This window comes from Thermothelomyces heterothallicus, assembly GCF_042370625.1.
Source record: "Thermothelomyces heterothallicus CBS 202.75 unplaced genomic scaffold P884_scaffold_19, whole genome shotgun sequence".
NCBI lineage: Eukaryota > Fungi > Ascomycota > Sordariomycetes > Sordariales > Chaetomiaceae > Thermothelomyces > Thermothelomyces heterothallicus.
Window position 1 is genome coordinate 108,364 of NW_027192580.1, and position 12,910 is coordinate 121,273.

The window sequence follows — 12,910 nt, forward strand, 5'->3', positions numbered from 1 at the left end:
GGGGGGGGGGGGGGGGGGGGAACAGCAACGAGAGGTTGCCGTGGGTGCCTTGATTATTAATGTGGTCCATTTTTTTTGGGGTTCAGAGAATTCTGCGTAGTCTGTCCATGTCGGAAAACCAGTCGTGACGCTGCGTACAATTCTTCGACGTTGGAGTTTCGTGCCTGGCCATGAGGTAGTACAAGCTATAAAATGGATTGTTCTAGCTTGGGCTTTTAGCGCAACCTAAACAGAGAAGACAACAATTCCAACTCATGACACCACTAAAGCACGCGTCTACAAATATTGGCTTGCAAACGTATGCCTCGCAGGTGAGAAACAACTTTGCTGAAATCGGCTACAACGTTCTCGGGCAACATAGTGTTTTGTATGTTCTTTTACTCCCGGGAATTGAGAAGATCCGCGTCTCTCTCCTTGTTAAACCAGCAACCATGAATACGGAAGGGGATCGTCATTTGGTCACTGTTTCCACAAACAACTGAAACCATCAACAATAATCGCTCATTTGACACACTCGTCTTGACTGATATCCCCCTTCTTTGCCTAGGGAGTTATCCTGGTCCTCCTGCCAGAGTCCCGTTGAAATGGCTAGTTTGCTATCTCTCAACTCGGATTATTACTCAGCACTTCCAGATTATCAACCTTGTTTCTGACGCCGTGCATGCTGTTCCCCAAGTTGGGCCGTTTGCTCTCAATTGTCATCCGTTTCTAAAGAAAGACTCTAGATGGCCAGACCGAGGTTGTTAAGAGTCAGGTTTCCGACCTTCGGCAATGAAATCAGCGCGGCATTGGTTGCTCTTAACCGAGCAGGCAAGAGTTCCCAATCGCAGGCGCCCTCTGGGATGATGGGTTCCTCCTATCCCGACGGCGACACTGATGAAGCGGCACGATGGCACTTCCCTAGCCAATCCTGCCTGCAGCAAGAAAAAAATTTTTTTTTCCATGAATGGTCACAACATAGAGAAGGGAAGCACATTAATCGCTACTCTGTACTCCTCCTGCAGGTTCCAGAGCCTAAAGTTGACATTCAGCTTCTGTGTTTCCTATGCAATACCACCTCATGTTGGATCATTTAGGTTTATTGTGCAGTCCATCACTCCCAGAAGCGGCCGGCAATGCCCCAAGAGTCCTTGAGCCACGCTCAATTGAACAGCCCGTCAGTGTTACCACTCGGGGGAACAAGAATAGAGCTGCCGAGCTTGCTAATTTCCGGTCTGCAGCCGTCCCGCGTGTGCATACCAGCGTGCCCAAGGAACCAAAAACACAATTCAAGTGCCAGTATTCAGGTCGCACACAACCGTTGCGCACCAGACTGCAGCCGGCACCGCCGATAGCACCTGGGAAACTACGCATACACAAGGTCCTTCGTGACGAGAAAGATTGCGGCCATGCCAAAGTCAGTTCCGAACGCTTTTGGGGGATTGGACTCATTGATTGGAATGTGCCGTCAGGTCCGGCCTCGCCATGACCCTGCGACCGTCCGCTGTCTACACACCCCCGATACTTCACAGATCTCTTTCAACCTAACTTCCGGCAGCGTGATCCGCCAAGGACCGGCCCCGTCCCGATGTCCGAGGTCGACACCTGGCACCTGGCGGGCTTCCCGTGTGCCGTAACGTCCGGAAACAATCGTAGACATGGAAGCGGGACAAGCCCGAGCCCAGAACGGAGTAGCCTCGCACTCTTCACGGCACATGAGCCATTCGCAAAGCCCCACACGTCACCGGCAATGATCCACGAGATGCCAAATGCAGGCTGAGGTGGAGCTTTGGTTCGTAAGTACTCTCTGCTTCACCATCGGTTGATAACCGCCAAGGTTAAATAGGAGAGGGAGGGAACATGAATGCGCGCCTGTCAGGTCTCTTGGTTACTGTAGTTCAGACGTACGGATGTACACAGTACACTACGGGAGACTGCGGAGGTGGTCACATTCAGGTCGTTACAGTACTCCACAATTCTCGATCCACTGCTGAACCCAAATCAAGTGTCCCAGGGAACCCCTGTGGTCGTTTGCTCTCGCCGAATTATGTTACCGTCCCGAAGCAGCGGGGCGTTCAGAGTACCACAGAACGGAAAAGGCGAGCCTGTTGCGTTGGCTTCTCCATCACCTTCGGCTAGAAAGGTCAGGTGGTTTGGCTCTGCAGTCGCGAACTGAGCGGATGGATCTTGTCCCCGCATCGCCAAATTTCTGCCCCCGGTCACAAAGCTGGGGTGCATGGTTACCCCGCACTCTCCAACATCACTTTGCAGGAGTCCCCGCTCTTGGAGAGCAAGGTACGCCCAAAGTACCGGTACTCTCGCATGCGAGTTCTTCTGGTGCCAAGACGCTGACAACATGTTCGGGCAGCAAGTACAGGTACCGGTACTGTAATTACACGCAACCGTTCATTTGTGACACAACCTGCGCGACGGGCCGCGGATCCAGATTGCCAAGCGACTTCGATGCGAAATCCCGAAGCAATTCTGCCACCCAATCGGTTTTTGCCGTTTTGGTTGGCGCCCCTGCTCCGCTTCAGGAAACCCGTTTTTTCCTTCCTCTCGCTCGATGCCAAGCGCGCGCCCTCCGCATTTCACCTACATCGGATGCCGCGGCCGCTGGATGAACGCTCTCGTCGGATCTGAGCCCTGAGCTTGACTACTACGTCGCCATGTTCCCCCCGATGAGTGGGCTCGAGATGCAGAGGGGGGCCCGGGGTAAAGGGTAAATCATGACTGGGCATGTGCGTCTTCCCGGGACATCAAAATGTTTATGCCGTCCCCTCGACGATTTGTGGTGGCGGCTGCTCATCAGGGTTGGCGGGGCTCAAGCTCATCCCCGGATCCCGGATCCGAAAACGAAAGTGCCCGAGAGGTGCCTGTATGTATGGATACAGTACGGAATACATAACTAAAGATTACTGAACAAACACCGAGGACGACGCCGAGGGTGACGCTCAGACCTTTTCTTTTTCAGGGCTGCCGTAGCCCAAACAGAGGAGGCAGCAGCAGCAGCAGCAGCAGAAGATTGCCGATCCTTTTCTTTTCCCTGCCACATCAAAAGATGGTACTTCGTACACTGGAGAAACAATCACGGGGAGGAAGCCATGGTGGAGGTGTGCTCGCAGATCACAGCCGCGACGAGTAAAGCCCAAGGTCCAAGCACCGCTTGGCGCTCTGGCGCGTCGGCCCTAGCATCCAGCTTGCCATCGCGACCCACCACCCGGATCTTTCACATTCGGCCGCCGTCAACGGGCTGAGTGAATCTAGCGGTGTTTTTTTCCTCCCTTTGCATTTGAAAGGTGAACCCGAGTGGAAAGCCGGATCCTTTGGTCGGAGGGCACCTTCGCGCTCACCGCAACCGACTTCCCTCCCACCCTTGCCCGCCTGCTTGCCGACGAAACTAAGCATTGAGAAGCACACAAAAAACGGTTGAGCGCCGGGAAATGCTCATGTTCAAAGTGCATGTCATACGTAGGTACATACACATAGTACAGTATATCACACAAATACATGCACCATAGAGCACCGTAGGATATAGTAGATGTCCTGTGGATGTAGTGTTATGTATGTATGTACTGTATTGTACATGCCACGACAGCGATGATCTCGATGAGCGAAAAGGCCGGTTCCAGCCCGCCCTTCAGCGGCGGCACATCCTCATTGGATGTCGCCGTTACGCTAGAACCCTTCGCGAAGCCTTCCACGAACGTCCGCGGGTTGGTCCGGACACCATCACATGCAGTCCAAGACCATTCAAGATGAGCTGTGGGAACGCGTCCTGCATCGTGCCTTCTGCTGCAGGTCGGAGAGAAACAGAGAGGGGAGGGGTATGGGAGGAAGAATGCGGGTCATGGTATACCCTCCTTGGCTAGTTGAATCTGCCTTCCCATTTCGGGACATTCCACCAATACAGTAGGGACCACACGCCAATTTTGCCTACCCAATCTCAAGCCGCCCATTACCCCGAGTTTTCAGAAAGCAGGTGAGCCAAGCAGGTGCAATGGTTGAGGACGCCAAAAGTTGATTTTGCCAAAAGTATAGACGGGGAATGGTAAATGGTAGACCGAGAACAGAACCGCTCCTTTTCCAGTGCACACCTCAGAAATCCCCCCTTTCCCTCCCCATCTCTTTTGTTCCCCTTTGCCGTGCCCTGCCAATTCCGCGCCTCCCCACCCCTTTCCTGCCAAACCTGAACAAGTAGCGAATGCATGTACATACACATACATGGGTCGTGAGCAAACCAAAAAAAAAAAAAAAAACGTTCCTGGTATATCCGTCATCCATCGAGCGAGAACCCAGCCCGTCATCATGAGAAAGAGTAAAAAAAAAAAAAAAAAAGGGGGGGGGGGGGGGGGGTAGGGTGTACAATACCCCAAAACTCCCGAACGACACACCCTCACACACCCACACACACACACACCGACACTAAAAAAAGAGACGTCACATTCATCCCCCTTTCCATTCCAGCTTTGTTCCCTCTGTGCTGCACCCCACATTTTCCCGGGGAAGAATGCCACCCACCCATTTCGGGCCGAACAGTCCTATCCCAAGACTACTTACTACCCAGGTAGGCGAGGAGGAGGGGTATAGGGCAAAAGAGAAGGGAAAGAAAAAAAGGAGAAGACGAAGACGAAGAAAAAAGTAGAGAGCAAACATATCATCCTAAACGTCTGCCCAAGAGGGAAGAAGAACAAGAAGAAGAGGAATGAAGAATAAAATAAAATAAAAATTCGAGCCCGAGATGCTGCCTTGCCCGCCTCAGTGGTTGGTAGTAGTATTGGAAGGACGGCCGAGCCGAGGGAGGAGTACCCGGGTTCACTGGACGTAGCCAAACTCCATGCCCTGCTGGTGGGGATGAGGAGGTTGGTGAGGATGATGGCCCATGAGGCCGCTGTAGTCGACGGCGTGGACCATGCCGTGGGTGTCGTGCGGGCTGGCGACGCCGCCACCGCCGGCCGTGGTGACGACGGGGCTGTGGTAGGCGGCAAATTCCGCCGCTGCCGCCGCCGCCATGCATGCCGACTCGTCCACGGGGCTGCCGAGGCTAATGTGCGGCGGTTGTTGTTGATGTTGTCGTTGTTGTTGCTGATGCTGATGCTGATGCTGATGCTGATGCTGATGCTGATGCTGTTGTTGTCGCGGGGTCAACGGTGCGGGAGGGGGGGGGGATGGCCCGCCCGGCTGGGACCAGTACATGCCGTCCAAGTCGCCCCCCCACAGGCCGCCCTGGTCGAGGAGGCCCATGAGGCCGAGGCCGTCGATGGGCTCCAGGCCGATGGGGCTCATGTGCATGCCGGCCGCCTCGGCGGCGTCGGGGCTGGGCATGAGCATGCCGTCGGCGGTGGCGCCGCCGGCGAGCACCTGGATGCTCGGGGAGGCGCTGGCGCGCTGCTGCTCAACGAGCTGGCGGGCGGCGTCGTACATGCGCCAGACGACCTCGCGCGAGCGGCGGGCGGCCAGCGACCACTCCTCCATGACCTCGAGCAGGTCGAGGACGGCCTCGATCTGCTTGAGCCACTCGGGCACGCGCGGGCTGCCCCACTGCCAGAAGACGCTGACCAGGGGCACCATGGCGGCCTGGTAGAGGAACCAGACGGCGTTCCACCCGCTCATCTGGTTGCGGGCCCACTCCCGCGCGATGTCGTCGATGGTCTGGGCGGCGAGCTCGCGGCAGACCTCGATGGCGGCCAGGTCGGCGTCGCAGGCCTGCGTGTGCGGGTTCAGGCCGGACGAGGCCAGCGAGAGGAGGACGGGCCGGTGCAGGAGGGTGCGCAGGTTCTGGTAGCGCCACTTCATGATGCAGCGCGCCATGTAGAGCGGCTCGGCGCAGGGGTCGGTGGTGCGCAGGAGCCAGGGGAGCGAGTTGTACCACGAGACGAGCTGGGCGTCCAGGTTGCAGCGGTCCTCGGTGCGGAGGAGGGGGCTGATGGCGAGCATGTCCTGGATCTGGGTCGCGATCTTGCAGAACTTGATGTTCTCGATCAGGGGCAGGATGCCGGCGTGCTGGGGCGAGTCGCGGCTCCCGTTGATGCCGAACTCGGGCGGGCGGACGCTGATGGCGGGGCCCCAGCGGCCGAAGGACGGGCGGCCCATGGTCGTGGTGGCCCACGTGTCGAGGCAGAAGAGGGACCACCAGGTGCGGCGGCGGGTCTCGGCCGCGACGATGTCGCTGCTCGACTGGACGAGGGACTCGCGGTGCAGGCCGAGGGCGCTGGCCATGCGGATGGCGGCGCCGAGGACCGCGTTGGCCATGTTGGGCCGGTTGATGTAGTGGAGGTAGTAGCCGCCGATGAGGGCGAGGGCCTGGACCGTCTCGATGTGGCTGCTGCCGAGGGCGTCCATGGGCAGGTGCTCCATGGCGCGGTTGTAGTAGTTGACGTGGTTGTAGTCGTCCGACTTCGTGGCGGCGATGCTGCCCATGGCGAACACCATGTTGAGGAGCGCGAGCCAGGGGGCGTCGGTGCGCTGCCCCTCGAGGTAGTCGGCCCGGAAGGTGCTCTCGTCGAGCATGGGGATGAAGACGTGGATGCGCTTGAAGTAGGCGTCGATCAGGGTCTGCCCCTTCCAGGACCAGGGGATCCGCTGGCCTTCTTTCTGGGTCCCCGACGGCTTCTGCCGGATGGCGGGGAAGTTGTGCGAGATCTCGACGCCGCCCAGGGGCGCGGCCAGGGTGTGCCGCAGGCTGGGCTGCACCTTGAGCATGACCATCAGGGCGGCCTTGATGGACGAGGCGCCCAGGTAGGATGTCTGCCGGTCGACCGAGAGCGAGAGGGCGTTGATGTCGTCGGCCTCGGCAGGGATCGGATCCCGGCCCCTCCGCTCCTCGTCCCATTCGGTGTCCCTCGAGGGAAGCTGCTCCAGGATGCCCTCGGACTTGGGCATCATGGGCGAGCCGAGGTCCGAGATGGGCGAGGTGTTGATGGGCGGTGATGGCAAGCCGCCGACCGAGCTATCTATGACCGGCCTGTCCAAGAGGTTGAGGAGCTCTTGCCGAGACAGGGGCAGCAAGGCCTGGACCTCATGGTTGGGGTACAGCCGCTTCAGGATGGACCGGCATTCTTCGAGTGACTGCGACAGGGCTTCGAGGGTCTTGCGAGACGGAATCACCCGCTGCCGGTGCTTGTCATAGAAACACCGCTTGGGTGCCCTGCTGGAGAGGCACTGGCCGCATGGTTGCTGGCCGTCGCAGCGGCTGCGAACAAGACCTCGGTCAGTCCCCGCCCAGACGGTCTCAGTTCCAAACGCTGTCGTTCCACAACTTACATCTTGCGCCGCTTGCACTCGGCACAGGCGTGTGGTGTGGTTATCCTCTTGGCGGTGCCCGACCCGTTGGTCTTGGTGCTGTCCTGTGAATCCGTGGATGTCTTGCGTGGCGTGACTCCTTGAAAGGTATGGAACATGCCGCCCTGTGTGGGCACTGGGATGGTTGGTGCCATGGCGGGTTGGAAGACTCTGTTGAGGACCGAAAGGGGGTATCAAGGGGTATCAATGGGTATCACTGGCTCTCCGCGTTTCTCTCTCTCTCTCTCCCTCTCTCTCTTCTCTTTTCCTTTCCTTGTCTGTGAGATGCTGGGGGCCGGCCCAAGTAGTGACGCCCGAGTCGTGTGAAGGTCGTGACGAGGCTGATGAATTTACAGGAACTTGTTGTTGTACATGAAAAACCGTGACGGCGGATGGGGACCAGCAGCCACAGTGGTAAAGATAGACATTGGGCAATGACGGTGCGAGGCGAAAACATGGGGAGCAGATGCAGACTTATATAAATATCTACTTCGATGCTCTGCAGCTTGGAGTTGTGGATGGGGCTCTCGGGAAGTGTGGGGAGAGAGCGAAATTGGGAAAGATGGTCGGCTGCCCAGGCCGGCCCCGAAGTGGAGAACAAGTTTCTCTGCGGGCCTCCCTTAGTGTAGTCTAGTGTACTACGCTACTACACTACTACGTACTCTGTAGCTGGGGAGTGCAGCAACTGCAGTGGCGTAACGGGCGCTTGCGCGGGACTGGCCCAATTCCCGTTCCCCCAGCCATGCCACTGTAATTTGCCATGGTATGCAACCCCAGCAGAGCTTGCTTGATCAAGGCACGAACAAGCGCATGAGGTAATCTCGAACATCCTGCCGCTGGGTGAAGAGAGGAGGGGCGCAGGGGCGCAGGGCGCACCCGCCGTGGTCAATGCCGTCCACACTCGTGAGCTGGCATCAGCTAAACACGAGACATCCGTGAGCAGCAGGGACCATGCCTGCTGCTCACTCAGGTACAATTCAGGCATGAGTGAGCCGCAGGTACCTGGGTTTACATATTAGTGTTAGGCTCGGTATAGGTCACCGCCGCCCGCCATCCCGTAGCGCAGCTCGACTTGCAAAGAGGGTGGGAAGGCGAAGAGGGGCGGGGCGGAAGGGGAGGGGGTGTGAATTGAAAACAAAGAAGAAGAAAAAAAAGTTAGGTTCAAGTCTGGGGAGCATCAGCCCCGGAGCTCACTAGCCAGCCAGTGGGCGGCTTCTGAGCGGCGGCGTTTCAGCGCCAGGGTCGGGGTGCATGAGGGAATGGAGAGAGGAAGCTATCAGATGTTGTGGCCTTCCCCCCACTCCCGCGCGGTACGAAGTACGGATCCGTACCTATTTCTCATCATCGGCCCGTGCTATGCAAGCAAGGTTGGTACGTACTGCGTACCTGCGCCACGTACATACATTACCTGATGTATCCGTACGGAATGGTGTACGGATTATGTACGGATTACCTAGGTATGTAAGTACGTGAACGTCAGCCAGCGGTGGCCCACGACGCTACACGTGGGGCTGCGTTGTAGTGTACTGGAGTCTCTCTCGAACCCTGTCCCGCGGAAAGCAATCGAAGACTTTGTGCACTACTACACTAGACTGCCTAGCCGAATACACTACCCTGATGATGTTGCAGTCGAGTATCGGATGCCGAGGCCGTGAAAGTATAACAGGCGAGAGCGCTGCCTGCAGGAGACCCGCATTGCCACTTTTGGGAGATTGGCAAGACAGCATCCCATTCATTCTCCTGACGTCGGTCGACCACCAGCTTTTGGCTATGGAAAGCTTTGCCGCTCGTCCCATCCCCTGTGATGCCGTCGTCGAGAAAGTGAGGGATGCGAGATGAGAGGGACGGCTCCACGCGTCACAAATCGTACCACTGTTTCTGTCGCGCGTTGGAGTCCAGGCCGGGAGGGAGAGGGGGGCGCCTTCGAGGCGAGGGAATTGGAGAACGGTGGAGATGGCGTTGGGGGAGGACTGGAAACAGGGACCGTCGGCCCCAAAGGCGTCTCGATCCAGGGTGCCAGTGTACCAAGGCGGGTTGTGGGGAGGACGGTCGCGCCTTTGTCGTCTGATTGGTGTCCGGCTTTGCTCAACGGCGAGCGCCAGGGATCCTGCCCGTTGGCGCCCCTTCGATCAGGGCAGACAGGGGTAAAATAAAAGTCCGGGGTGGTGGTGGTGTGGGTCTTGGGCTCCCAGCTCCACCGTTCACACCGGGAAGCTCGAGCGCCTGCCTCCAAACCTTTTGGCAAGTTTGGGCGAGCAGGCGTGTCGCGCCTAATCGGGAGTCGGTGCGTCTGGTGGTGACGCAGCACTCCAGTCCGTGTTCCTGTCGGTCATCAGGGCCTTCATTACAGGGTGTATGTGTATGTAAGGTATGCATGTATGAACTTAGACACGGGCAGTTCCTGCGACGCTCCCGGATGCGGTCACTAATCTAACCCCCCTCTCCAACCGACCGCACTCACGAAAGAAAGACGTACGCATCGTACCGGACGGCCTTTTGTGACGATCACGGCCGAACCATGAGTGACCTCAAAGTTCTGGCCTGATGGTCCGCTGTGGTACTGCGGGGCGCCGGAGTCGAGCTGCGGGAAGATAGCGGCATGGGATATATGAAGCCAATGGCGACTTCGGCTTCTGACAAGGCACATGACTGCGCGTCGTCACCGAGAACCCGTCTTGAAGGCCCAGTTCGAACGACATCGGTAGGCGGGACCCGTGGGCTGGTGGGAGCCGGCCGAGCCGCCTCTCCACTCTCGAGCGTCCCCCAATTCCGCGCGGCAGGGGAAGGTTCGGTTGCGAAACAGAGTCTTTCCTGGTCCACACTGTTCCTTCTCGTCTCGCCTATCCCTCTCGGTGGGAATGCTCACGTCAGTGGTTCGTTCGCTGGGCCTCGAACTCACGACGGATGCCGGCCAGTCTTCGGTTTGTGCCGTTTTGTGTCCTGTCATTTCGGAACTGCCGCGTGCCTTTGTGACGCAACGTCCTGGGAGTGGCAGGCCCCTTTCCCAGCGTTTCGACCAGAAATTTGGCGGCAGGATGGCATCGGGTTGTCTGTGCTTCTTGATCATCATCTTGGTTGGTCAACTGGTGACATGACTTGTTTTTGTTTTCTTGCCGCGCGTGGGGCACGAGAATCGAAACGGAATCGCTACTGCTATCTGAGGTTAGAAGATCAACCATCATTTGCCCTAATGATCGTCTTCTTGAAAGTGTGTTATCTAGTGTATGGAGTACACTCCTGCGGTTGAATAAGTACTGAGTAGTCCATGTGTATGTATATATGTATGTATGTTTGTATGAATGTACATCCACCGTGCATACTCTACATGTATGTTGCACAGCTTCCGCTAGATCCCTGACTTTGTGCGAGATCGAAGTGGCCAGGGCAGAGCCGCTGCACCTGCGGCCGAGTAGCTGGAAAACTTGTCGGGGTTCGGCAACACACCGAAGCGATTAACTAAAGGGCCCCACGTTCGACTGGGGACCCTGCTAGTGTAGTGTAGTGTACGGAGCTACTGGAGTCAGCGAGCCATCCTGGCAGGCATCGCCCATAGCGCAGGGCCCGGGCGACGGCGATCTTCAGCTGCCGCCTTCTAGAAGTCGGGGCAGAAGACTGCCATAGCGCACTGATGAGTGGATCTGTGCATCATCCCCAAATGGCCGGGGCCGAAATTTGAGAGAGATGGCGTGCCGAGGGTGCGGGCATGTAACATCAATCATTTTCAAATGTTCGGTTTGGCAGTGTCGGCAGCGGGATGGGGGGAAAATTGTGTGCGAAGACTCGAGCAAATGCCCTAGTGTATAGTTAGTGTGCACAGTCGAAGTGAGTGCTTGCCCGAGTTGAGGAAGGTGCCTTGTTTAGAGGGAGTGGGGCAGTACCTGTGGCTTTCGAAGTGGCTTCGGAAAGACGGCTTGCACATCCACGTTCCTGGTCCCCGTCATTCTCAGTCCTGAAAACAATCTTGAAACGGCATGCATGCACGCTTCCTTTCGCTTCCTTTTAACTCGAACGAGAGACCCCACGTGCGCCTCTCCGTTGCAGTCGGTTTATTATGCTGTCATACGGATACTTACTGCGAGTATAAATCGGTGTTCCTCTGGGCTGTTACACGCTTGGGCGGACACGCTAGACAGTGAGATGATGGTATGTAACTTTGGGCACTGCCCGGCCGGCAACGAGCCCGAGTGTCCCTACACACCGCCGCTCGAGAACCCGTCACGCCAGTCAGACAACCCAAGCACGACCGGAAGGCACCGAGTGGGGTGCCCCCTTCTTCTGATTCTAGTGTACGGATTACATAGTGTGCGGATTACTAGTTACTGCGTATGTTCGCTACCTTTGCTCTGCGCAGCGGTCCACGCTGGCCGTGGAGCGGGTATGGCGGGCGGGCAGCGGTTTTGCACATTGACCCGAACGAGCCCCTGCGGCCCCTGCCATCTCGGCTCCTTCGACAATTGTTCTTCTCCACATTTCCATTGTCCAATAAAGAGTGCAGGAACGCCTGGAATCACGGCAAAGCGAGCCTAGCGTCGGTCGGCTGCGCTACCCCTGCCTCGACCTGAGCATCGCTCGCCCGTTAGGTAAGCTGCTGGCGCCGATCGCTGAGCTTGCGTCGACTTCACCCGGCTCCAACCCTGGGATAGAGGATGGTGGCATTTTGAGGTTACAGCCGTTAGATTTCGTGTGTTGTCCCACAACATGAAGGAGAATCTGGAGCCGGGCATTGATCAATCGGCTTAGCCGCCAAGTGGTGAGGGGATGATTATCTTATGAAAGTTTTCCACGTATGATATGCTTTGTTAACCTCCCACGATATCGCTCCAGAGCGCCTTGTATGTACACCGCTTGCTATTCTTAAAAAGCAGCTGCAGCCACATGCCAAATGCAGTTGGAGGTGCAGTTGTGAGCGTGCTGTGCACAACGTGGTGTGGTGGGCAGGTTGAAGCGGCGGCTCGCTCGGCCAAATACAACTCGTACGAGGTAGGTATGTTCATCGCACTACTCTGATTGTAGTGTACGCCACGGTTTACGCACTAGTGTATGTAGTGTAGTCCGTACGGAGTAGACTCCTACCTCACTACAACCCGGCAGGTTCTATAACTAGACCCTTGTCTATAAGATATGGGAAGGCTTGACCTGTGACGGTGAAGTTTGTGCGAAGAAAGCGGCCATACCCAAGGCGGCTTAATGATGGCAGGGCTTCGGCATCGGGGCCCCCAGTGCTCTGTAGGGAGTATTGCACACACTACGCTACACAGTACTGTATGTACGGATTACATACACTAGCTCTTCCCCGCAGGCAAAAACCGAGGATCGAATGGACAACCCCAAATGTTTGATGGCGCCAAGCACATCAACCAGCCAAAACTTTGAAAGGTTCACGCCAGATTAACTGCCATCCCAACCAGCCAAGCACTCGTTTCTTTCCCCTTTTGATCTGTGACAGCGAGCGCACAGACAAGAATCCTGTCCACACCCGAGTGTTTAGTGTACGCTTTGACGCTTCCGAACTTCTCGAAGCCTGCAGGGGCGAGGGGGAAGCCCCATCGACTGCCGGCGACGGCTCGTAAGTGCTGCCCTCTGGTCTTGGAGAATTTGATGGACCACGTGTAGGTGCATGCGTGTTCACAGTCCGGCCATCCCGGATTGA

The 12,910-nt window shown here is 57.1% G+C and overlaps 2 protein-coding genes across 2 annotated transcripts; one reads left to right on the forward strand and one right to left on the reverse strand.

Moving 5' to 3' along the window:
* Positions 1–4,794: 4,794 nt before the first annotated feature.
* P884DRAFT_247057 (fungal-specific transcription factor-like protein) lies at positions 4,795–7,649 on the reverse strand (the record flags this gene model as incomplete). The annotated part of the gene is made up of 3 exons (XM_069440481.1): positions 7,243–7,649; positions 5,129–7,171; positions 4,795–5,023 (listed from the first exon to the last, which is right to left on the reverse strand). The coding sequence occupies exons 1-3, from the start codon at positions 7,413–7,415 to the stop codon at positions 4,795–4,797; spliced, it is 2,445 nt and encodes an 814-aa protein (XP_069295761.1). The 5' UTR covers positions 7,416–7,649.
* A 3,751-nt stretch (positions 7,650–11,400) lies between these two features.
* Positions 11,401–12,910, forward strand: P884DRAFT_271250 (uncharacterized protein; the record flags this gene model as incomplete). Its single annotated transcript, XM_069442423.1, has 8 exons — positions 11,401–11,403; positions 11,612–11,635; positions 11,756–11,840; positions 12,149–12,244; positions 12,274–12,298; positions 12,519–12,522; positions 12,669–12,826; positions 12,874–12,910. The coding sequence occupies 8 exons, from the start codon at positions 11,401–11,403 to the stop codon at positions 12,908–12,910; spliced, it is 432 nt and encodes a 143-aa protein (XP_069295762.1).